The 23627-nt window shown below is 40.2% G+C and overlaps 11 protein-coding genes across 11 annotated transcripts; 7 read left to right on the top strand and 4 right to left on the bottom strand.

The window, feature by feature from the left end:
• Positions 1-375: 375 nt before the first annotated feature.
• mrpl38 (54S ribosomal protein L38, mitochondrial) lies at positions 376-3291 on the top strand (the record flags this gene model as incomplete). The annotated part of the gene is made up of 10 exons (XM_064825644.1): positions 376-508; positions 576-697; positions 763-791; positions 851-965; positions 1031-1075; positions 1129-1211; positions 1289-1477; positions 1535-1583; positions 1635-1814; positions 1882-3291. 10 exons carry the CDS (start codon positions 376-378, stop codon positions 3289-3291), a joined length of 2355 nt encoding a protein of 784 aa, XP_064676862.1.
• Positions 3292-3527: 236 nt separating this feature from the next.
• On the top strand, positions 3528-5384 carry CAJ1_2 (DnaJ-like protein; the record flags this gene model as incomplete). Its single annotated transcript, XM_064825643.1, has 2 exons — positions 3528-4193; positions 4251-5384. The coding sequence occupies 2 exons, from the start codon at positions 3528-3530 to the stop codon at positions 5382-5384; spliced, it is 1800 nt and encodes a 599-aa protein (XP_064676861.1).
• Positions 5385-6661: 1277 nt separating this feature from the next.
• Positions 6662-7534, top strand: ATC70_006366 (uncharacterized protein; the record flags this gene model as incomplete). The annotated part of the gene is made up of 3 exons (XM_064825642.1): positions 6662-7083; positions 7135-7243; positions 7307-7534. 3 exons carry the CDS (start codon positions 6662-6664, stop codon positions 7532-7534), a joined length of 759 nt encoding a protein of 252 aa, XP_064676860.1.
• Positions 7535-7871: 337 nt separating this feature from the next.
• Positions 7872-8278, top strand: ATC70_006365 (uncharacterized protein; the record flags this gene model as incomplete). The annotated part of the gene is made up of 3 exons (XM_064825641.1): positions 7872-7898; positions 7963-8066; positions 8119-8278. The coding sequence occupies 3 exons, from the start codon at positions 7872-7874 to the stop codon at positions 8276-8278; spliced, it is 291 nt and encodes a 96-aa protein (XP_064676859.1).
• A 110-nt stretch (positions 8279-8388) lies between these two features.
• ATC70_006364 (uncharacterized protein) lies at positions 8389-9143 on the top strand (the record flags this gene model as incomplete). Its single annotated transcript, XM_064825640.1, has 3 exons — positions 8389-8475; positions 8530-8585; positions 8645-9143. The coding sequence occupies 3 exons, from the start codon at positions 8389-8391 to the stop codon at positions 9141-9143; spliced, it is 642 nt and encodes a 213-aa protein (XP_064676858.1).
• Positions 9144-9299: 156 nt separating this feature from the next.
• On the bottom strand, positions 9300-9678 carry ATC70_006363 (uncharacterized protein; the record flags this gene model as incomplete). The annotated part of the gene is made up of 2 exons (XM_064825639.1): positions 9300-9303; positions 9371-9678. 2 exons carry the CDS (start codon positions 9676-9678, stop codon positions 9300-9302), a joined length of 312 nt encoding a protein of 103 aa, XP_064676857.1.
• A 567-nt stretch (positions 9679-10245) lies between these two features.
• Positions 10246-11112, bottom strand: KRE5_3 (killer toxin resistant protein; the record flags this gene model as incomplete). The annotated part of the gene is made up of 2 exons (XM_064825638.1): positions 10246-10395; positions 10450-11112. The coding sequence occupies 2 exons, from the start codon at positions 11110-11112 to the stop codon at positions 10246-10248; spliced, it is 813 nt and encodes a 270-aa protein (XP_064676856.1).
• A 1243-nt stretch (positions 11113-12355) lies between these two features.
• ATC70_006361 (uncharacterized protein) lies at positions 12356-14377 on the bottom strand (the record flags this gene model as incomplete). Its single annotated transcript, XM_064825637.1, has 10 exons — positions 12356-12596; positions 12661-12729; positions 12789-12906; positions 12962-13031; positions 13123-13232; positions 13290-13420; positions 13499-13642; positions 13698-14156; positions 14220-14269; positions 14327-14377. 10 exons carry the CDS (start codon positions 14375-14377, stop codon positions 12356-12358), a joined length of 1443 nt encoding a protein of 480 aa, XP_064676855.1.
• Positions 14378-16017: 1640 nt separating this feature from the next.
• On the top strand, positions 16018-18246 carry ATC70_006360 (uncharacterized protein; the record flags this gene model as incomplete). Its single annotated transcript, XM_064825636.1, has 8 exons — positions 16018-16488; positions 16546-16610; positions 16672-16761; positions 16825-17095; positions 17167-17424; positions 17489-17650; positions 17707-17969; positions 18027-18246. 8 exons carry the CDS (start codon positions 16018-16020, stop codon positions 18244-18246), a joined length of 1800 nt encoding a protein of 599 aa, XP_064676854.1.
• Positions 18247-18314: 68 nt separating this feature from the next.
• Positions 18315-19256, top strand: ATC70_006359 (uncharacterized protein; the record flags this gene model as incomplete). Its single annotated transcript, XM_064825635.1, has 6 exons — positions 18315-18352; positions 18421-18545; positions 18596-18735; positions 18793-18921; positions 18972-19031; positions 19086-19256. 6 exons carry the CDS (start codon positions 18315-18317, stop codon positions 19254-19256), a joined length of 663 nt encoding a protein of 220 aa, XP_064676853.1.
• Positions 19257-19520: 264 nt separating this feature from the next.
• Positions 19521-20020, bottom strand: RTC2_2 (putative vacuolar membrane transporter for cationic amino acids; the record flags this gene model as incomplete). The annotated part of the gene is made up of 2 exons (XM_064825634.1): positions 19521-19543; positions 19672-20020. The coding sequence occupies 2 exons, from the start codon at positions 20018-20020 to the stop codon at positions 19521-19523; spliced, it is 372 nt and encodes a 123-aa protein (XP_064676852.1).
• Between the last annotated feature and the right edge of the window lie 3607 nt (positions 20021-23627).

Here is a 23627-nt window from a genome sequence, read left to right as displayed (position 1 = left end):
AAAAAATTGGTACAGCAAAAGGGATCAAGCATCAAATGTCTTTCTTCTTCTGTATGAAATCAATGCCATTCTACATGATTTTGACGCTGTTTTTTGTGAATTATCTTTGACTCCATCTGCCACAACATGTATGCCATCATGAATGCCAACTGTAGTTACACAGTCGTCTCGTATTCCTCATCCACGTTTGTTAAAGCGTACATCTGACTTTGTAATCGTCATGAATTGACGAGCATCAAGACGTCTGTAATCCTATTTTTCAAGTTTTTTTTCTTTCTTTTGATTCTAGTTCTTCTTTCTTTTCTATTTATCTTTTTTTTTAGCCCTCTCATCTCCCTCTTTATTGCACTAGATAAATCGAAACCTGAGAAATTGATGAGTGCCTTACATGTTATACCGGGGGAATTTTCGACATTTACCATTGCCATAGCCATTTTGAGTGGCTTCATTGTGTTCTTTGGTTATGTGTCCATGTTTATCAAGGAAAGATGCTTTCTATCAGAAGCATGTAGGGATAGCTTTTTTTTTTATTTTTGCTGAATGATGGCTGATGCTAACATATCCTCACCATCCAGTTGTCGCTCTAATTGTGGGTATCATTGCAGGTCCATTAGTGTCAAATGGATTTGATCCAAACAGCTGGGAAGACGCTGATGAAATCACAAAAGAATTGACTAGATGCATTCTTGCAATTCAGGTGAGCAGAAAATAAGAGAGTGAAGTTTCTCAATTGGTCGATCGCTTACATTTTTTCATCATTAGGTAATGGCCGTCGGTATTGATTTACCCAAGTAATGTTTCACACACATACACATCACTCGAATCAAAATATTTACATATATTATAATAGACACTACATGAAAAAAGAATGGCTGACCATGTTCATGCTGTTGCTACCCATTATGATCTTTATGTGGCTCATCAGTGGATTGTTCATTTGGTGGTTGGTTCCTCCAATTAACTATGTAAGTGTCCAATGTGCAGTCAGATCATCTGTTTTTTTTTTTGTCTCTAACCGCTCGATGATTAGCTCCATGCTCTAGTCATTGCAGCTTGTGTTTGTCCCACTGATCCAGTAAGTAGAATAGAGCCGTTTACCTTGCACTTGTTCTGATCCATCAAGCATAGATTTTGGCCAATTCAGTCGTCAAAGGCCGATTCGCCGAGAAGCATGTGCCAGCTCATATTCGAAATGCATTGTCCGCAGAAAGGTACAACAGCACACACACATACATACATACATACATATTGCAACAATGTGAACCCCTGAATTTAATATTTTTCATAGTGGGGCCAATGATGGTATGGGTTTCCCCTTTCTTTTTCTTGCACTGTTTCTGATTAGTGAACCCAATGTTGGAACCGCAATTGGAAAATGGATCTATATCACTTTGCTATTTCAAATCGCACTCTCCTGTGTTATTGGACTCATTGTCGGATGGGTGGCCAGAAAGATATTGCAGTGGTCTGAAAGAAAGTAAGTGCAATGCAGGGTTGAATGTGTGCGAGAAATGATGCTGACATCCTTGTCTAGCCATTTGATCGATAAACCTTCGTTCCTTTGTTTCGCAATTGCATTAGCCGTAAGTAGTTTAACATGCTTGTCATGTTACCTGAAAGCTAATTCCTTGTAGCTGTTCCTGATGAGCATGACTGGATTCTCTGGAAGTGATGATTTACTAGCTTGTTTTGTTGCTGGTAATGCATTTTCATGGGACGATTGGTTCAGACAAGAAACAGAAGAAGCCCATTTCCAAGAAGTCATTGATATGATGCTGAATTTAGCTGTATTTGTCTATATTGGGGCTATTATTGTAAGACAACAAAAACGCCTTAAATGTGTACATGACATTCTGACCCTTCTATCTTCACACCATGTAGCCTTGGTCTGATTTTGGTAATGCTGCTCTTGGTTTGACACCATGGCGCCTGGTCGTAATTGCCATCTTAATCCTGCTATTCAGACGTTTGCCTATCCTGATTGTCCTGAAGCCTGTGATGCCTGCCATGAGAACATACAGAGAAGCCATCTTTAGTGGCTGGTTTGGCCCTATGGGTGTTGGTGCCGTCTTTTTGTCCATGGTGGCCAAGGAGGAGATGATTGAAATCTATCACGAAACAGAAGAGAAGCCACTGACCATAGAACTCATTAGTCCTGTCGTGCTGTTTATTGTGTTATCGTCCACATTAGTCCATGGCACAACTATTCCGCTGTTCAAGATTGGTAAGCGTATTCGTACTCGTACATTGTCCATTGCTAGTACAGGCAGCGGCCAGGTCCTTCGTCTGCCCAAGCTTCAATTTGGCCAGCAAATCAGTCTTAGAAAATCAGAAGATGTCCGTGCTCAAACAGATGAGCATGCTGAAGCCATGGCCCAATTGAAGCGCAACACATTGGCCAACACCATTCAACATGATTACACTATTGCCGCTGCTCCTAATGCCACGCCTATTTATGCAATTGATATGCACGATGAAGACGATGATGATGGCTTGAATGAAGAAGACTTCTTACCTGATGAATCAGATGAAACTCAAGTGGGCGGATACGATGATAAACCTGCTCAGCCTCAACATCTCCATATACCTGCTACAGCAACAAACGAATCTCAGAGTATACGATTCTTAGAGCCTGTAAATCCCAGAGCTGGAAGCGGAGCACATCAATCAAGCACTAATGCAGAACGAAATGAAGCTAGCGTGTCTAGTTTCAGAAGCTGGATGAACAGAAGCAGATCGCCATCAGATGCCAATGACATTGAAGAAGTTGGTATCGTCACCACACCGCCTCCATCACATATGCCAAATGCTGGTGGTTTGAGAAACCTCTTTAGACGCCACAAGGAAAGCACAGACGAGATTCCTGAACAACAACAACAACAACAACAACAACAGCAACAACAACAACAGCCTTCACCAAACATTGAAATTACATCTCCTTCGTCCCCAACTGGCGCTAAACCGCCTGCTGCTCCCACTGCCGCTGCACATGAAGAGGGCAATTCGCGCACCTACGACACCCTTCGAAATATGTTTAGCCATTTACCGCCTCTAGCACACGGAGAACACCATAAAACAACCGAAGAAGTCATTGATCTCGGCCACAGTAAACTGAGTCCCAGAATTGAAGTGTGGGATGAGCCGCATCATGTTGTGATTGAAGACAAAGAAGACGCCTCATCTCATTGCGTGATTGACAAATCAGAAAATAACTGGGAGGACTTGGTCAAGGAAAAGATTAGACAGCTGCAATCTAACATTGCCAATTCAACCGCCCACAATGAAGCTTAGCTATGTATTATTCCCTCTTGATAACCTTATTCGTCCTTTTTTTTTTTGTTTTCTCAAAAACTAAATGTAACATTAAATACTATCATAATTTAAGCTTTTTCCTAAAACTATGCCTTTGCACTCTACACACCTTCTTTTGGTGGTGACTTCGATCTCAAGTCTTAATAGCATGGGATTTCAGATTTCCTTTTTTATTCTCTTTCTTTCCATCATTTGAACCCTTAAAAAAAAAAAAGATGGACATCAAGGAGGAAAAGAAGAAAAAGGCCCACAGAAAGAGGGATCGCTTCTGGAAGCTGGTTTTTCCACATTACAACAAGGCAAACAACAACAGCAAATCAAAATACATGTCGTCCAAAGAAAAGCGCACTTCAGAGCAGAACAACAAGATTACCCAACTCTCTAGTTATGCTCACAACAATTTCTCAGTCAATCTGGATCATGAAATATTCGCAAGCATACTGGAAAGCAATGATTGGGATTCCAAAAGGTCCATAGCGGATCTAATTGACTATGAAGAGGCCTCCCATGGCATTCTAGTCGAGCCTCCCAACAGCATTGATAAACCGCTGCTCGGTTCCGAAAACGATGGCGGAACATCTTGCTACATTGACGCTCTTTTGTTCGCCATGTTTATATCCAACACCACCTTTGATCCGCTGTTGACGTATGATATACCTCCTGACCAGGAGGAAAAGGTCAAGTTGCAGACACTGATGCGGCTGTTTGTCAACAAGCTGAGGAAAGGCCATTTTGTGAATGCAGACTACGTCCACTGGCTGAGAAAAGTCATGAAAGAGGCTAAATGGAACGGGCAAAATGAATATGGTGATTGGACGCAAGAGGATGCCAGTGAGCTCTTTATGTTTATTACAGAAACATTTGATTTACCATATTTACCAGTAAGCTTGAATCTGGGTTTGTGCAACCATTTACTCACATATATTGCTTTTTAATAGTTTCAAATCAGATTATTTCATGGAGCCAACAAGGACACAGACGATGATCGAGTCATGACGGACAGAACCCTGACCCTATCTATTCCTGACAACAGCAGCAATAATAATGACGCACCTAGAGAAGAGGTTAAACTGCAAGACATATTAGTAGACTATTTCTATAACAACGTTATCACGGGTGTAAGACGACAAGTAGATTATGACGTTGAACAAGATGTGTCTGAAAACGTGGCTGCTTCCCCATCATTACAAACCATGCTGGATGACAGACAGCTGAGCGAAAAGGACGAGAAATATACCCTCAAGAAGCTATTGAAAAGGGCCAACAGCAAACATGGAATGAAGGATGAACAGGCTGTTACTGCTTGGCAAGTACTGGAATTGTTGCCGTTCTACACTGCCTCCAACGAACAAGGCGGAGCCATCGAGACGCAAGTCGACTCTTCGTTTCCAGATACACACATGATTTTACCCATTGTATTGAAGCGTTATCGCTACAACAGCTCAGGCGGCTCGGTCAAGATAAAGACACATGTCGACATTCCACCTACCATCGATTTCAACAGATTTGTGAATCAAAATGTGGATGACCCAATGTGTCCCACCTGTGGTCATCTTATCAACTGGACGCTACATTTCAAAAGTGCTGTCTGCCATAAGGGTGATTCGCCTTACGCTGGTCATTACATCAGTTACGCAAGAGTCATGGAAGAAAACGATCAGGACAACCATGATTCAACTTTCTATTGGTTGAAATTAGATGATATGAATGCTTCGAGTCGTGTTACACAAATCAAGAGCAGTAATTCATCAAGCATTTGCCAGGATCTTGCAGAAAACGCCTACATCATCTTTTATGAGCTGGATAAGACATGCCATCATAGAAGGGGATCAATGGTGTTGTCGTCTTCCTCCTCAATCAATTCTGAAAGTGTTGACATGAAGCAAGATCTCAAATCAACAGATTCCTTTTCAACGTACGAAACAGACACAGAAGAGCAGCGTTGTAATTGCGATAAAAAGCACGGCAAGGACAAATCAAAGGCCACGACAGCCAACACAAAACCGCATCATCATCACCATCATCACCATCATCATAGGCATTATCTGAAAGAATCGTGTCAATTAATGTAACATCTAATAAAGTATATCTTCAGTAATTCAACCAGGATAAATATGATGCATCTTTAACGTGACGCCTCGTATATATGCCATTCAAATGTATAGCACGTCGTCATAATCCAGTATCGATTGCACTTGACTAGTAAATTGAAAGCGGCAATAGCAAGAGTGTTTGCAGACATGAGCGTGATACACATTTGAAGCGGATGAAAGAGGACTGTTGGAATCACATCAGAGGACTGTTGAAGTAACCAAGAAAATTTTTTCCAAAGCCTATTTAAACCACGGTGCCCAGATGTCCATCTCCCGAGTTTTCTTCTTTATTGTTGTTGTAACTACAAGATTGTCATGGTAAGTTGAGCAGAGCGTATACAGGAAGAGATTAAAAGCAGAGAGAGAGAGAGAGAGAGAGAGAGAGAGAGAGAATTATAAAATGATGCTTTTAGCAAAAGTATTTTTGTTGAATTTCTTCAAATGAACTACCAAACATGATTCAAATTGACACCCTGACTATAATTCTCTCTTCTTGACATTTCTTTTTCTCTACTGATATTCATTTTGTAACATTTACTGATGACTATTCTATTACAGATACATGGCTTTTCCTCTGTGTGCTTTTAATGACGCTTGAATAAATAAACTTGTATTTGTATTGCAATTTTGCCTTTTTTCGTTTTGAAATGTCCACGTTTTTTACTCGTTGGAGTTGATATTATCAGTATCTCTAGAGCTGTAGTGATAGTTCAGCTATAAAGGCTCAGGTTAGCGTGGGTGATCCTGCTCGTTTCGTCGTCTTTTCATTAGAGTCATTTATCATCATCCTAGTATGCATTTTCAAGTGCCCTTTGCAATAAAACTTGCAACGCAGGTTGTCTTTTGAATGAACATTTAACTAGCTAGTTTCTATGATGTTGGCTCAAGGCCTCATTAGTGTGGAGAATAGGCCTTCATCTTCATTTTGCGATTGCCTAATGAGCATTTCTGGTAAAATGTCTATTGGTATATATATATATATTTATATATTGCGTGCTTTCAGAGCTGCTTGTGTATGTCATTCTGAGGAAATGACAGTCGAGCACCTGCTTCACGTCCATTCACGTCAAGTTTGATTGTATCCCAAATTTGGGTTTGTATAGCATTGTTGTGGTGCAATGGCCAGTGATCTCGCGGAGAGAAAATATCCGTGGTTGCTGATTGTCTTTCTTTTTCCCTTTCTTTCAATTACTCTTACCAATTCAGATACTGTATATATATATATATATACAAGAACCACATCAAGAGCCACCATCATGTCAGAGCCGAATTCTGAAAACAGGGTGATACTGCCTTTACCATTCTTACTAGATGCTTCAGCTGCGGCTCCAGCACATTCGCTTCCTCATCATATGAACTCGTTTCGGTTTGGAAATGTGCCCACTCAAGAGGAAAGCTTTGAGCAGTTTGATCTCTCGAACCCACCACTTCCTCCTCCAGCGATTCATTCCAATGTACAATTACAACATAGGACACCTCATACACAGCAACAACAAACCATAGAGCCTCCTCGCATCATTCAAGGCAAACGTCAATTGAGCACTCGAAACTACAAAATGTACGATGGAAAGACGGTATTCTTTTGTGGAGGAAGATTTTTGACGAGTACAGCCTTATGGGCTTTTTGTATATCGTTATTTCTGGTGGTTATGCCTTCGGTCCTGTTCCTCATTTTCACGTAAGAGCGACTATTGTAATGCTCACTATGTATGCTAATAAAACTACTCAGATGTCCTTGGTTATGGTATCATATTTCGCCGGCTGTGCCCATCGTTTTTGCATACATCTTTTGCATCACACTCAGTTCGATGCTCAAGACATCGTGGACGGATCCTGGCGTAAGTAGAGTAGCGTCGTGCAGCTGTTGATTTGTGAAAAAGAACTCATGTCCATGGACATAGATTATACCTCGTAATTTAGATATCAAGAGCATGAACCCACACAAAAACGACCCCAATCGATTTGGATACAGGTACTCTTCCATGTCTGATGTGAGCAGCTTTCCTCTACCCAAGGAAGTGATAATCAAAGGCGTTCCAGTTCGACTCAAGTACTGTGAAACATGTTGCATCTATCGACCACCTCGAGCTAGTCATTGTAGACAATGCGATAATTGTGTAGGCAGGTAAATCCAATTTGGAGTCTTTGTAGGCGTGGACCATGCGCTAACCTCCTTGTGTGTGTGTGTGTGGAATAGAAAATGAAGACCACCACTGTATTTGGCTCAATAATTGCGTTGGCAAGCGAAACTATACGACGTTCTTTACGTTTATCGTGAGTTGTGTGCTCCTGTGTTGTTATGCCATAGCGTTCTCGTTGACACATGTGCTGTTGGTATACGCAGCGAGCGAAGAATCGTTCCAAGCGTCATTGTTGCATACACCGATTAGCTTCTTCATTGCCATATTCTGCTTTTTTTTTCTTATTCCAGTGGGTTGTTTGACGGGCTACCACTGCTTTCTGGTCATGCGAGGTGTTACAACTCACGAACAGGTTAGTGCTTGGTTATTTATAGTCCTCGGTGTGGTAAAGGAGAACTCATGGTTGTAAATATTAGCTACGATCCAATCTCGCATCCATGCCGTTTGAGGACCATCCGTACAACTTTGGCAATCCATTCAAGAACATGTATCATATATTATGCAGGCCTCATAATAAAAGGTAGAGCAAAATCGCATCACATGCTTAATGTCACTTACTGACAGGTCTGTAGTTACATTGCCAGACGTAAATTTGCAGAAGAGATATACGATATCCAGCCCAGTCAGGCCGCCAACAGCTCAAACATATCGACAGCGATTCAAGATGACCTCGGCCAAATCTCTACATTAGACACCATTGCTGCTTCCAACATTCCTCTGCAGAATAGATAATGTAAATATTAAGACAAAATCAACATCAGCTGTACATAACAAACTCGAATAAATTTTTGGGACATTTGATTCTCCCCTTTCTCTCATTTTCATATAAACCACAAAAAAAAATGCCTCCTCGCTATCAGCCTGTACAAACAACAACGCAGAGACCTCTGCACAATGAGATAATGACACTACAAAAGCTGCTGGGAACTGTGCGTGAGTCTATGAATAATTGAGGCCATAGCGAATACTCACCACATCAACAGGACATCCTTGAACAAGCAGCCAGAATACTCGATCACTTTGCAGCAACAAAAGAAAAGTAAGCACTATGGAAGCATTGAACTTACGTGTGTAGACATCTAAGCCAGTGTTTGCTAGTAAATTTGAAGCAGCCGCTTTTCAGACACCACCTCACTTAAACGACAAGCTGATAGAAAAGTGCGAAGACTTTGAAACCGTGTGCGATCAAATCTACTTTATCCTGGAGCAATCCAAACGTGTCTTGCAACTAGAATACCAACAAAAAGTGATACAGATCAAAGCAGACAATTTGGAAAAGGAGAGGCAGCAGCAAAAAAAAGCAGAGCAAGCGCCACCTCCAGATACCATGAATGTGGATACAGACATGGATTTTGAATCGTCTCAGATGGATGCTTCTTTGAGTGTAGACATGATGGAAACAGATCAACCTCAATCATCTCAAAACGCTGCTAAAGAGTCGGCCACCAGCGCTATTGATGAGGAGGATATGGAAGAGCTATTACAAATTCAAAGAGACCGCTTAGATAGATTGAAGAACGTTATCGTATTAGGAATGGATGCAGATGCCGTGAAGGCAAATGGAAGAGATGGTGACAAAGAGGATTTATTATTCTAGAACCGTTTGCGTACAAATGCCACCATGGGCCCAACGAATCTCTCAGCAAAGAAGGGCGTCATGCCGACAGATGCTGCAATTCGCACTGGTAGTAATGCCTAAAAGAGAGATGGATGTTGATATGGCATTGAGTTGAATAAAGCATTTTTTTTCCATTTACCTTGACGATACAATATGTAGTGACCAAATTCATCATGACCCTATTTTCAGGCTCTAAAGGTTCGTACCCATAATAGACACGAGCCTTGTTGATGAACCGGTTGCCTTCAGATACCACTGTGTCAGGAAATGGGATCTTGATGGACGATGCATCCAAAGCCCAGTATATAAATGGAAAAGGCGCAACTGCTGTCAATTCATGTAAAATTGCAAATGTTGTCATGTAAGATCCCGGTTTGCTCTTGAATTGCTGTGCATACTTTCGATAGCCTGCCAACGCCTTTTCTTGTGCTTTTTCGGGTAGCGTTGTATAGGGGCGATACACTATAGGACTTTGCTGGGCAAAGATAACACGACGTATATGCAATAGAGACATGATGAGTGTATTTGTAAAAAAGCGAGAGAGGCGGTCGGTGCAGGTTACAGCCATGATGAGTCGATGACAATCTTTCGTGACGCTTTTGCAATGCTTGGTGCAAGTGTACCTGAATGAAATGAGGTCGCGAGAGCCAACCTGTGATTCGAAACGCATGGCTTTTTTTTTTTTTTTTTTTTTTTTTTTTTTTTTTTTTTTTTTTTTAGCAGAATTGTACTGAAAGCTATGAATAACGTATATGCTAGCATTCCCGAGATCCATCGTTCTCAGAACGACAGCCAAAGCCCTTTTACAAAGCATGTGTGTCCTCCCAATCAAATCTCTGATTTGGCGTAAAACGCATGGAAACCGGCTAGACACATTGATTTTTTTTTTTTTATGTATAAAGAACTATTTTTATTTGATTGCTACTTTTTCTTCTTATTTGTGTTGCATTGTAAGACAAATAATGACATGAAATTGTAAGGAGAGAACTGTTTTTGTGATGAGAGAAGGCGTCATTTCATGGTGTGGCAAAATATAATGTTAGTCATGAGAGTTAAGGAGTGAGAGGAGCAAACTGATTTTTTAAGGAGAGTAGGATGAGTAGGCTGTGGAAGAAGAGGATGAGGTGCTGAGGATATGATTGTTACTGCCGTGGATTTTGGCATGTCGTCTCAAGTTGCTGACAACAGAAAAGTTGCGACCACATCCTGCAACCGGACATTTGAAGGGTTTCTACAAGAAATGGGTCAGCATCATGCTCTTACGACTAGACAATGATGAGCATACCTCTCCTGTGTGGCTATAGATGTGAGTTGTCAGTGAACTAGGACGAGTGAATCGCTTATTGCAAATACGACAGCTATAACGCTTGTTGACTGGGCTTGCAGATCTGGAGTGGAGGGTATCTTGCTGTTGAGGAGATGATGAGCGTGATGTGTTGACAGATGAGCGTCTACCGGGTTGCATCATATAGTAGTCATTAGGTAAAAAGTTATCATACATTTGGCAGGGTGAATGCGAGGAATTTAACAATGGAGACACTGTCATGTTGATGCCATGTTGCGTAGCTGGCTGATGTTGATGGAAATGGTGCGTTTGATGGAACGATGGAGTTGGAGAAGGGTAGAAACGAGCGTGGTTGACAGAGGCTGAAGAAGAAGCTGGAGCTGGAGGTGGTGGTGGTGGTGGAGGAGGAGGAGGAGTAAATGTGCTGTAGAGAGGATAATAAAATGAATTGTCAATGATTGGCATGCCAATGGATTGATTGTTCATTTGAGGTTGTGGTTGTGATTGCTGCATGTAGTTGTTTCTGCCAGTGTGTTGTAAAGGGCAGTGTTCATTTGGCAGTAAAGGTAATGGATTGTACAAGGGGTGATCTTTGGTTGACGAGCAATCAAGAGCAGTTTGATGATTGAGGTTGTAACTCATGCCTGAATAGATGGATAACATAGATACTGAAAGAAAGAAGAGAGAGAGAGAGGGAGAAGAAGGTGTATAAATCAATGAGATGTTTAAATAACCAGCAAGCCAGGTATTCCACTTGAAAGGATGATGGGAAAGGTAATATATATATAGAAAACGAGCAAGCCGTCTTTTAATGAGATAATATAAACAAAAGAGAGTGATGCCAAGTAGGAGCTGTAGGTCAACCTATGCTATTTTTCTTGAGATTATGTAAGAGAACAAAGAAACAATTAGAGGAAATAACAGTAAGCAAAGAAAAAAAAATACCTGGGCTTTATATAACCTGACATTTGATTAAAGTTTATATAAACAGGTAAACAAATAATATGAATGTGTTATATAAGGGGATTGATATAGCCGTAAGGAGTGTCTTGTAAGATGTGGAAGCACAAATGAACGTAGAATCCACGAGATTTTAATGGCAATTAATAGTGTTTTTTTTAGCAACTGTGAATCTTGTCATTTAGACAGCACAAATTAATTGTACCCAAGGTGATTCCAAATGATGCCACTGCGAGCCAGATCAGAATAGCCTTTTTGAACCCACTTGACTCGAAATGGGAAGGAATAGGGGTATTCTTCACAACTCCACAGCGGATCATGATTCAGGTTTTTATAGAAAAAGGTAAAAAGGAGAAACCGACTAATAAAACTTTGTGTGATTGAAACATCCGTACAAGTGTCAAACGGCCTCTCCTTGATTGTGTGTAAAATGTCAAGAGAATTATCATTTTGATGCAAAGCATAAACAGGTAAAGAGCCCCTAATTTCATATCAATCAATTAATAGCTTTCTCGTATCAAATTGTCCAAGTTACGTGTGTTTGTGTGTGTGTGTATATATATATATTTAACCTTCAAGGAGCCCTTGCCTTCTTCATTCTGATTACATAAATACATACACACACACTCCCAGTGTCCAAAGGAGAGAGAGAGAGAGAGAGAGTCAGATACGATGACACTTACATTCCACTAGATAAGGAAAGCAAAAAGAGATCAATTCAATTCACAAAATTTTGATTAACCTATTTATTTTTGTTACAAGCGACAATGTTGTATTTTGACACCTACAGAATTTTTGAGAGATAAACATGTATATATATATATATGTATGTGTGTGTGTGTGTGTGTGTGTGTGTGTGTGTGTGTATGTGCGCTAGTCTCTATGTGTGTGTGGGTGCGCCTTGTTGAGATGCGACATATAACTAAAAGAGAAAGAGAAATGGGATTTAAAGAGCATTTGCATTGAAAATAGCTTCAGAGACATAGGATGCCGTGATTTGTTTGCCACCAAACCATCTACCATTCAACGCAGCAACTGCCTTTTCGGCTGATCCGATATTGTCAAACTTGAGGAATACTTCGCCCATGGAATCACCATTCACTTTGATATGTTCTACAGCACCGTACTTTTCACATTCTATTTTAATATCAGATTCGAGGTCGCTTACCCAGTCAGGCTCTGTCTCCCTAGAAACGTAGTGTGTGTTAGTTTGATGTCGTTATCGTGTTTGTATTCACGTGTAATATTTACTCGGCAGGATTGAACATGTTGTTCAACATGACATAACGAGAAGCGGCAGCAGGGATGAAGGGCTTGGGTCTAAAGAGTATATTTAGTATGAGCGCTAAACGATATTTGACTCGGGAGAGAACACTTACGGTGCAATGGGTGCGGCAACATGAACAGGAGAACCATGATCTGAGGTAGGGTCTCTGGCTGCTAGCTTGGCCATCAGTTCAGCTCTTGACATGGAGTTCAAAGCAACGCCCTCAGTTTCTAAGTCATCGCATTAGTCAATAATTCAAAATTCATCAAAACATTACAAACAAACCTTCATCATCCAAGTTGTAATTGAGGCCGCTGGCTAATGTGTTCTTTTCAGTGACAAGACCCACTTTGAGCTAAAGACAAAAAAAAAAAAAAAAAAAAAAAAAAAAAAGACATTGATTAAAACATGTTTTTTTTTCCTTTCAAGATGCACAAGCTACATACGTTTCTGCCAGCCAATTCAAATCCATTCATCTTTTCTAAAGCTTGCTTAGCATCTTCCCCATTTTTGTATTGAATGAAACCAAACCCCTTTGAACGACCTGTTTCAGGATCTATCGATACAAGCATATGTTAGTTGAAGTGCCAACACAATTGCACTGTGATCTTACCTTTATGAAGGTTGACAAATTCCAAAGCACCAAAAGGTTCAAAAATCTGACGGACATCATCTTCTGTCAAACTAAAGTGAAGTGACCCGACGTACAATCTTTGATAGGTAGGCTCTGCCGATAATCCCATACTAAAAAAAAAAAGACACATACATACATACATGAGTACAATTGACGTGCTTGGCATTGGATGAGAGATAGAAACTTACGCGTTTCTTTGTGCTTGCAGGGCCAATCTGTTCTTTTCGGCTTCTGACAATGATACCATGACAGGTATGCCTAAAAGTTTTTGTCCTGATAATGCTAAAGCGTTTTGTACAGATACCTCTTCGTAAAACTCTACGTAGCCCACACTAATTCGCAATCATTAGCATACGCTCGAACCCCAAACAAGCTTCAATAACTTACCCTTTGGATTTTCTGGAGTTGCGGTCCGTAATGATTTTGGCCTCACGAAGTCTACCAGCTTGAGAGAAAAAGTCTTCCAATTCACGAGTTGTTAAACGAGCAGCTAATTGAGTGACAAATACTGTTCTTCTGTCTCTATCTTCCTCTGGGATAGGTGGAGAAGGGGATCTTCCTCCTCTTCCTCTTCTTCTATCATTATACCTATCATGATGGTGGTGAATAGGAGGTGGTGGGCTTCTACTACGTCTTCTACGAGTAGGGCTTCTAGAGCGTCGTCTACTAGTACTTCTTCTTTTATACTCACGAGAAGGTGAACGTCGGTGTCTTCTTTCTCTACTAGGAGATCGAGAAGAACGACGATATCTTCTGCTACTGTGTCGTGAATCAGAACGGTGGTGTGATGATCGATGACGAGAGTCGGAACGGGAGGAATGGCGATGTTCAGAGTGTCGTGAGCTTCTGTAAGAGATGAGATTGTGTGAGTTACCTATAGCATGCAATCGTATAAAGAAATGAGCTTACCGGCGTTCATCGTCTCTGTGGTCTCTGTGAGAAGGGGCATGTGGGTCTTCCTGTCAAATGTTATCAGATGGAAGCCCTCTTTGAACCGCATTTACCAGTAAACTTACCCTCTTTTCTTGGTAGGGAGCATCAAGCATAGCTTCAACGTCAACGTCCATTTTGTATAGGATTTCTGTTTTTTTGTTTTATTTCAGAATTTAAGAGAAAGAAAAAGAAACTTTTTTTCAAATGCTAGTTGCGGTAAATTTGTAGGCTTCAAATCTACGTCACTTGGTAGAGCACTGTGACTCAATCAGATGGACCTATTCAGCTCATACTGTGCCATATCAACCTGGGGAATGCAATGGTATAAAAGAAAATGATAGGCTTAGGCATTGGATACAGTTGATTGACCTGCATTGACTCACACAGTGATTTATGATCAAGTTTAATATGATGAAGACCTAATATATTGCACATCACATTTTGATTTCGTACCAATCCACACTGCATGTCTGACTATGCATTATTTCTTTTAATTGCCATAGTAGACCCATCCGCAAAAGATGGTTGCTCGTTGGTATTTTGTAATTGTATACTTCATGAGCAATGCTAAATGATTGTCCTCTCTATAGGTTGCTCCTGTTTGAACTCTGATCTTTACAGCTCCATCCAGACCATGAGGATTTCCTTCCCAAAACAGCAAGATTGCAAACAAACTCGAAATATAAAATACGTCTCTCCTATTCCAATGCCCTGCTTCGGATCGATTTTTCATTTACTTTTTTGATATGTAAGAAGGAAGGCTAGCAATCATAACCTCATCATCAACCAACAGACAAAGGCTTAACGAAGAAAGCAACCACGGGCATCTACCTGGAACCATGCGTAAAGCACCTTATACCAACCCATATGCTGTTATCCACATCATGACAAACACATTGTAGCCTTCCTCTAGAGAAGAAAAAGCCAAAAGAAAGCACTGATAGCAAAAGTAGGCATACCAGACCCTCAATCAGCCTTACTCCAACTTGCCACAATATATCAACAGCAGGAGAATACAAGACAATTTACGATCCCGAGATAAAAAACCAAGCTACTTACTTCACCTTTGGAGTCGGCCAAGATGATTTGGTTAAGGCCATGCCTATGTGTTTCCAAAAATTGTAAAATAATAAATGTTTGCAATAGGTTTTACCCAGTTGCCTATATTATCCTTACTCATTAATTTGAGGCAAAGAGTGCATCGGAATCCTAAAGAGCCAAAGAATCAGTAGAACGATACATACTACTTCAAGTTGTGGGTTTTAATAGTAGATCATTTTGACATTGGATGGCAGTATTTTGAAGATCCAGCAGATGCAATCAATCCAGCAGCTACTATACTACACTTGCTATGTCTCCTGTTCTCCTAAAATACATTTTTTTCAGCATCGCAATGTTCAATATTGCCGATTCGAGATCAAGAAGTGCATGGCATCTTGTCTCAAGGTTGATCCAATGCTGTTGACTTTCAGCACATTGGTATCCCAACGACGATTTGCTAACTATACCATGTAGCGATGCCTGGCTTCTATAAACACCTGCAGATTCATTCAAGCCGTAAAGCACCAATGTTGGGATCGCTCACTATACATCTACCACATCCATCTAATTTCATTCTGAGACAGTCTTTTTACAGAAAAAAAAAAAAAAAGTTTTAATTGGCAAGAAATTGACCAAGAAATTAAGGGAAAAAAAAGAAGGTTGGAAATGTCTTGTTCTGCCTCCGCCTTTTTCTGATACATTTAACTCTTTTATTCCACATTTACACTCTGTAATGCCTCAACAGCAAGCACCTTCAGCAGCAGATCTGCCGCCACCAGTTGAGAATGTGCAGCAAATCCCCACTATATCTGTTGATGGCATTCAACCTAGCACTCGGCAAAGAGCATTCTCCTTTTCAAATTTAGTCAAACGTACCCGAAGAGCTTATTCTGTATCCTCAGCTTACCCCGTGAAAGCTCATCCCGCTCTCGCTTTACCACCAAACTATCAAAAGGACCTGAGCCCTGATGATTTCAGGGACAAAATCAAGGTGCCTTCATTGACACCTGCACAGCGCCGAAATTCGATCGCTGCAGCACACCGTAAATACGAAGATTTCGAGCAGAAAATCGAGGCAGCTCCATTATTTGTCTTGGTCTCGACCTACCTCAATTATTTTGTGCTGATCTTGTTTGGGCATGTCCGCGATATTATGGGAAAGATGTTCAAGAGAAAGGAGTATGCTCATCTGCGTACAAACGAGGTATGTACTGGTGTTATGTATCCGGGATGGCCATTGATCCTCACTGTGATGGGTTAGGGTTATGCGCCTCTAGTGTCTGATTTCGACTCTTTTTACACACGACGCATGTATATACGTATCAGGTAGGTGTCAATGGGCTGCTCACATACAGACATTGTTACTGAACTTTGATTCGTATTGCAGAGATTGTTGGAACAGACCTACCACTGCAGTTCCTGGCAGAAAGATCACTATTTTGGAACGGGAGTCAAAGGATTTCAACATGACATTCAGGTAGACATCAGCAATGCATCCATAAAGTACTACAAGTTAACTCACGCTCGCTTCAACACGTAGATTGACAGGAAGAAAGCTGGAGGCCACCAATTTCTCATCTTACAACTATCTGGGATTTGCTCAGAATGAAGGCTATTGTGCTGATCAGGTAGAGGAGTGTGTTAGAGAATATGGTACTAGCAGTGCCAGTACGAGATTAGAAGCTGGTACCTTGGATATTCATCGCAACCTGGAAAGAAAAGTAGCCAAATTCGTCGGCAAGGAAGATTCGATCATTGTGTCTATGGGATTTGCCACTAATTCCACCACTATTCCAGCACTTGTTAGCAAGGTAACTTACCTCCCATCATCAAGACACTGGTAAAACTTTTGTCACACCATGTTAATATATGGATCATTTAGGGTTGCTTGGTGATTAGTGATGAATTGAACCACAGTTCCATTATTTTTGGTGTCCGTCTCTCTGGTGCTTCAGTGCGCGTGTTCAAGCATAACAACATGATTGATCTAAAGAACTTGTTGCGTGAAGTGATATCTCAAGGCCAGCCTAGAACACATCGTCCTTGGAAGAAAATTGTGGTTATAGTGGAAGGTTTGTATTCGATGGAAGGTTCTATTGTCAATCTACCAGAGTTGATCAAATTGAAGCGGGATTACAAGGTGAGAAGGTTTATAAATTGCATGTGCGATTATGTGACATGTGCACTGATTTTCATGATTTCAGTTTTACCTCTATGTGGATGAAGCTCATTCCATCGGTGCACTGGGTGAAAATGGTGGCGGCGTGTGTGATTTCTATGGTATCAGCCCTAAACATGTCGATATTATGATGGGCACATTCACAAAGTCATTTGGCGCTGCAGGCGGATACATTGCTGGCGATAAGGTAAGAGTCATTAGATACGGTTGTTGGGTAATGTGTACTAAGTTTCATATCGTCAGGCTGTCATTGACCATCTAAGGATGAAAAACCATGCATTCTCATACGCAGAAACAATGTCCCCGCCAGTCATTGCTCAAGTGAGCTCGAGTATGAGTGTCATCAATGGTGAAGATGGCACAGACGATGGCGTGAAGCGCATCAAGCAGCTGGCCGATAATGCTCGTTATTTCTCCAGAGCACTAAGAAAGTTGGGATTCATTGTGTATGGCGATGAAGGAAGCCCGGTCATTCCATTACTGCTGTTCAATCCTGCTAAGATTTCGTAAGTGATACCTGTTTATTGCATTGGATTCAATATATTAAACCTATCATTGTATAGTGCTTTCTCTCGGGAAATGTTGAAGCGAAACATTGCTGTCGTTGTTGTTGGCTATCCTGCCACACCTATCATCAGTTCAAGAGCCCGTTTCTGTCTATCATCTGCTCATACAAGAGAAGACCTGGATAAAGCTATCCAGGACATCAACGAAGTCGGTGAATTATTAATGATTAAATTCAAATCTGTACAGAACAAAGAGCAAAAGCAAATTGAAAACTAAATAAAACAGCATGTATAATCATAGAAATCAAGTATTAAAGATGCTATTGATCTTTTATTACCATCGATATGGCTGAATACAAAGCAGACAGAATAAAGTCAGCAGGGTGAGTTTGATTTTGCATTTTCGTGTTTCTTTTGATAAACTTGCTTGGATGAACATTATATTGATCAGTGTTGCATTGCTTGTGCTGGCCATCACACGGGTGTACCTTGTCATTCCCAAGAGGGACAGAGCCCGCGTCCAAAAGAGAAACAAGCGAACTAAACCATGCAAAACATGCGTCTTTTTGGGTTCAGGTAATACTGATAGAGGCAGATGATGGCAGCAAGGGTTAAAAAAGTGTTAGGTGGACATACAGCAGAGATGCTACAACTAATGAAGTCGTTGAACTCCAGCCATTACTACCCTAGAACTTACATTGTCGCTAATACAGACATCCTGAGCGAAGAAAAAGCAATTGCATACGAGCAATCAACTGGGCAGCAAGTATGATGCGCATTTACAATAATCGCTGATTCCAACCGCTAACTAGACGTTGCATAGAATGAATTTAGAGTATGCACTATACCAAGAGCAAGAGAGATGGGGCAACCATGGTCAACGGTCCCTCTTACAGCGTTGATTGCGTTGGTGGCATCTGTCAAAGTCATGGTAACAGCATGGCCGGATCTGGTAGGTATATCGTATGTAAGAGTGCTATTTCCAATGCTGACACGTTGTAGATTGTTTGCAATGGGCCTGGCAGCTGTATACCCATCTGTATGCTAGCTTATATTCCTAGAGTAGAGTGTCTATTTCCTCCGAATGATGCGATCAGATCTAACATCTCTCTTTAGGTTTTAGGCGTCAAAAAGATGGAAATAATTTACATCGAATCATTTGCTCGCGTGGAATCCCTGTCAGTAACTGGAAAACTATTATACCCATTTGTGGATCGATTCCTAGTTCAATGGCCTGAATTGAGTAACATTTTTGATAAAGCTGAATACAGAGGCATTCTTGTTTAACAGAGTACCACACGTGGGGATGTTTGCACAATCCTAATTGGATCGACTGGTTAAAGTCCGTTGTATCTATTTTTTGTTCAGATTTGATTTCATCGCATTAGAGTGAGGCGTATGCCATTCAATTTTATTACAGAGAGCGAGAAAGAGGGAAGAATTACAATGGAGAGAATAGAAAAAAAAAAGCAGGAATGTTGTGTGTAAAATGAACATTTTTCAATAGTGTGTCCAGTAGAAGGGTGTATAATGATGGGTGTGATATCGATTTTAATGCTTGCTACCCATTCGTACTATAAAACGGCAGATGTGTCAGTATACGATATCGCACTGTCTCATGTTTGTACATAAACATAACAATGAAGCTCTACCCTACCCCCCTTTCTTTTTTTTCCCCCGCCCAAAATATACTGATACTTACAATAAAAGTTGATACAAACAGCAGCTAATAAGAAGATACACAAGACAGTAGGACCAACACGATCGTCATAAGGAGCGGCTTCTCTGTTTCTGATCTTGGTAGCTCTCCAATGAAAGGTATATAAAGCATAGAGCATGACACCCATAGCAATGACAGTGAATAAAACAGCAGACATGCGTCCAATACGGTCACCAAAATTCAACAAACCCATTGCCAAACCACCGAGAACAACAGTGAAATTTAACCAGGATAAAAATGTACGTTCATTTGCAAAGAACACCTTGGGTTCGACACGTACGGGAAGTGCAATACGCTTACCGGCGCTAGGTTCTAAAGTGTTGGCTGACATCTGTGTGTGAGTGTATGTGTATAATGGAGTGAAAAGAGAGGGAAGAAAAAAGAAAGCAAAAAGATCTTCTTGTTCTACTCTTTATACACATTTACTCAACTATTCTTTCCCAGCTAAAATTCCTTTCCTGATAGAATGAATGGACTGGTTTGTGCGTACTTCAATACATCAACCAAAAAAATCCGGATCTGCTATTTAGAAACCGTCAAGTGGATCATGATGCATCTTTTCCAAGCTTCGGATGATCGCAAAATAGAGATCTACTTGTAGGAACTCTTCCCTATTCTACTCTTTTTTTTTTTTTTTTTTTTTTTTTTTTTTTTTTTTAGCATCATCACTTTTGAAGTCCATACCCAGCGCCAACAACATTTCCATTTTGATGGAAAGCAGCGTACTTAAAGAACCGTTCAGCTTTATATAATTCGAAAGAATGGCATTGCTTCAATTGATCCTCTTTACTGCATGAACCATATGTAAGTGACCTACATAACTGTGGATCTGAGCCTCCTACGATGATCCACGTCTGTAGCATCATGGGGAACAAACCATAGACAGGCAGACAGCATACTTGTATTGCCTCTTATCACTTGAAACTGTGCAAACCACAATGAAAATTTACTGCATTAGTCGCGACTACTCGTGTTAGAAGTTGTTTTAAACCGTCAGAGCAAGATCACACAACTGCTCCCATCTAGCAGTTACTTCTTATCATCTTTGCTCAAATTTTTTGAGATCAAAAAAACATTGCCAAAAACCAAACGATTGCATTTTTCACCTTGAAAATGAAGACTTTTACTATGGTATATATTAAATCAAAATGTTTCTCTCAATCTAAAGCAACTTCTGAAACCACTATTATGAGGTTTTCCTATGCAAAATATGGCTATTTTCGCTAAAAATCTCATTTCATATTTTATTAAATTGCTCGATAATTTTAGTCAAAACACTTATTACAGTTGAAACCATTGGAGGCGTCTTTAAAAGTACTTCAAGAATGTATTAGGAAGCGTAGAGTGATCATCACAGTTTATATAGTCGAATCTCACAAAATAGTTCAATCAAGTCGAAAAAAGACGAGATTTGTCCAATATTTGAGCAGAAAAAACAATCTGGGTTTGAATCAATCTTGGCTCTGCTGTTGGCTGACTCACCAAATGCCTTTCTGATGATGACAATGATGGTTGCGATGCTGTTTAAACGGAGGCCATGGAACTGAAAGGGCAATTGATTAGCACAAGTACTTTTTTGGGAGTTTTACCACATGAAGGTGCCTTTTGCAATGGCTATATCTCAAAAAAGTCCCTGTATATCTTACTCATGGCCTGTATTTGCTTTTGACCAGCATTATGCTGCCATCTGAAGAGCAACATCAGCGAATGGATAACACGCTCTCCTGACTCTGATATAACCACTTTTTTTTTTACTGTTTATTGGTTGTTTAAAATCTGCTTGATATGCCAGATTTTCTTTATCTCTGATTTGAAATGTCTACAGCTACAGTCCGCAGGGCGACGCCGTCATCGGGCGTAGCTAGATGGATCGGCTAGTAGCTTTTATACCATAGTTTTGATAACCAATTTCGTAAATATATACTCAAACATTCAAACTACAGTAATTTATAAACGAAGTAAACTATCAATATTTTTTTAATTATAAACTACGATACTCTCCTCCTCGTAACATAATAACTCCTCCAACAAATGTAAAACTATGTCGTAGTAGCAGCTATTTACATCTTTTGATACTATTGTTATTATTACACGTCAAATAGTAAATATTAGAGTCATTATGTCAACTCAATAATATATGCTGCCTTTTGTTGACTTGCAACTGATTCATCTTATTAGTGTATGTTGAAAATCAATGATGTAGTACATCGCATGCTTGGCGGGGCATTTGACACTGATGGAAGGACCCTGTGCCCAGCGTGCTGTTGTAGTACCTATTGTATAATCTTCTCTACAGAGTACATTTATAAAAATTATTCCTCAAATAAAATTGTTTAATGGATGATAAATCTAATGATTGCACTTTATATTACTTTTGAACAAGGAATGTTTTAGATTTCATCCATTTGGTTACGCTTTTATTATTACAAAGACAAGGTCATATTAAATGACGGATCAACAGAAAATCAACTAGTTGTAGACCTTCGCTGATTCAACTTCTGAGCCAATCAGATTACTTGAAAACTCCGCTGACCTAAAAAAAAATTGCGAGGGTTTCCCCCTGTTTTGATGTGAGGCAAAATTTTAAGCGCCGTTATAATAGTAGTATAGCCGCTGCTATCATCAAATTTCCCTCATGTGCTAGAGCATGCCTTACTTACACCACCTAGCTTTAGATTCTGGCATTGAGACCCTCAATCATCACTAAAGTAAGTAGTGATAACCAAGTGGAGGCAACCTATCTACCTCCTAGTCTCGGATAAAGTCTTGTTGAGCTTCAGGGATAGGCACATCCACGCAACGTAAAAAATGGTATGCTTCAAAGAAACATAGTAAAGGAAAGAAAAGGATGAAAAGAACATGCTACAGTAGTACTAAAGGAGTAATACAGTAGTATGCAGACAAAAAAGGGGCACTCACACAGAGTAAGGCAAAGAAAAGCATCAGAAATACAACATCAAAGAATGTTGAGAATAGCTCGCTGCTGTTGCAACAAAAATGCATACATGAGTAACTTGCATGATAATAGTCTGTTGCAAAGGGACACAAACACACACAGTTGCATGAGCAATAGTAGTATAAGTGTGTAATGCAACGTGATGACTAATGTTGTTTCATGTGAAGCGACAGAGGCAACACAAACAACAATCCACGGCCATATAACAAAGTAGTATTACAACGGCAATACAGATATATAGCAGTACATCATGCTTACTGTTCGTACATACGAAGCAACAACATCGCAAGCATCCGCTGAGCTGATCATATCACAGCCAACGAAAGAAAAAGAAAGCGTAACAAAGCAAAGATCATGAATGCATTATCATGAGAAAGGAAGCAATAATAAAAGCATCCAGAGAAGCTTTATATCATTGAGACCAGAAGAAAAAAGTTATTTACCACTTACCATAGCCACGGATAAATCAGAGAATAGACAATCACCGGAGATAGACCAGAAAACAAGAAGCATACAACAGAGACAGCAGACCAAGAAAGACCACGCTAGCAGTAGCAACACCAGTAGCAGAAACGACACCAGAAGAATCACCTACAATAACAGCAACAGAAGCGGCAACACCAGTAGCATAGAAAAATCGAAGAGCGAGCGACACCAGAAACCAGACAAAGATCAAAGAAGCAACCATTAGAAATGACAAACCAAAGAAGCAAACAACAGAGACAGCAGAGAAGTAATGGCTGCAGCACCCACGTCAAACAGGCAAAAAAAATTTATCGAAACCTAATAAACAAATTCGATTAGTGCTGATTCTACGTCTTCTAGTGCCCGTTATTGAATGGTACCTACTATATTCCACTTTAAAAAAGTGGTATCAGGTTCTTGCAACAGTACAAGACAGATTTATCGGAAGCTAGAGTGTTATTATCAATTAAACGGTGTCCAAAACCACCATGGTTTGATACTAAAACGCGTTTTGCAA

Source organism: Mucor velutinosus (assembly GCF_035048745.1).
Source record: "Mucor velutinosus strain NIH1002 chromosome Unknown tig00001545, whole genome shotgun sequence".
Taxonomy (NCBI): domain Eukaryota; kingdom Fungi; phylum Mucoromycota; class Mucoromycetes; order Mucorales; family Mucoraceae; genus Mucor; species Mucor velutinosus.
The sequence above is the reverse complement of the archived record's forward strand: the minus strand, read 5'-3'. Positions and strand labels throughout refer to the sequence as shown.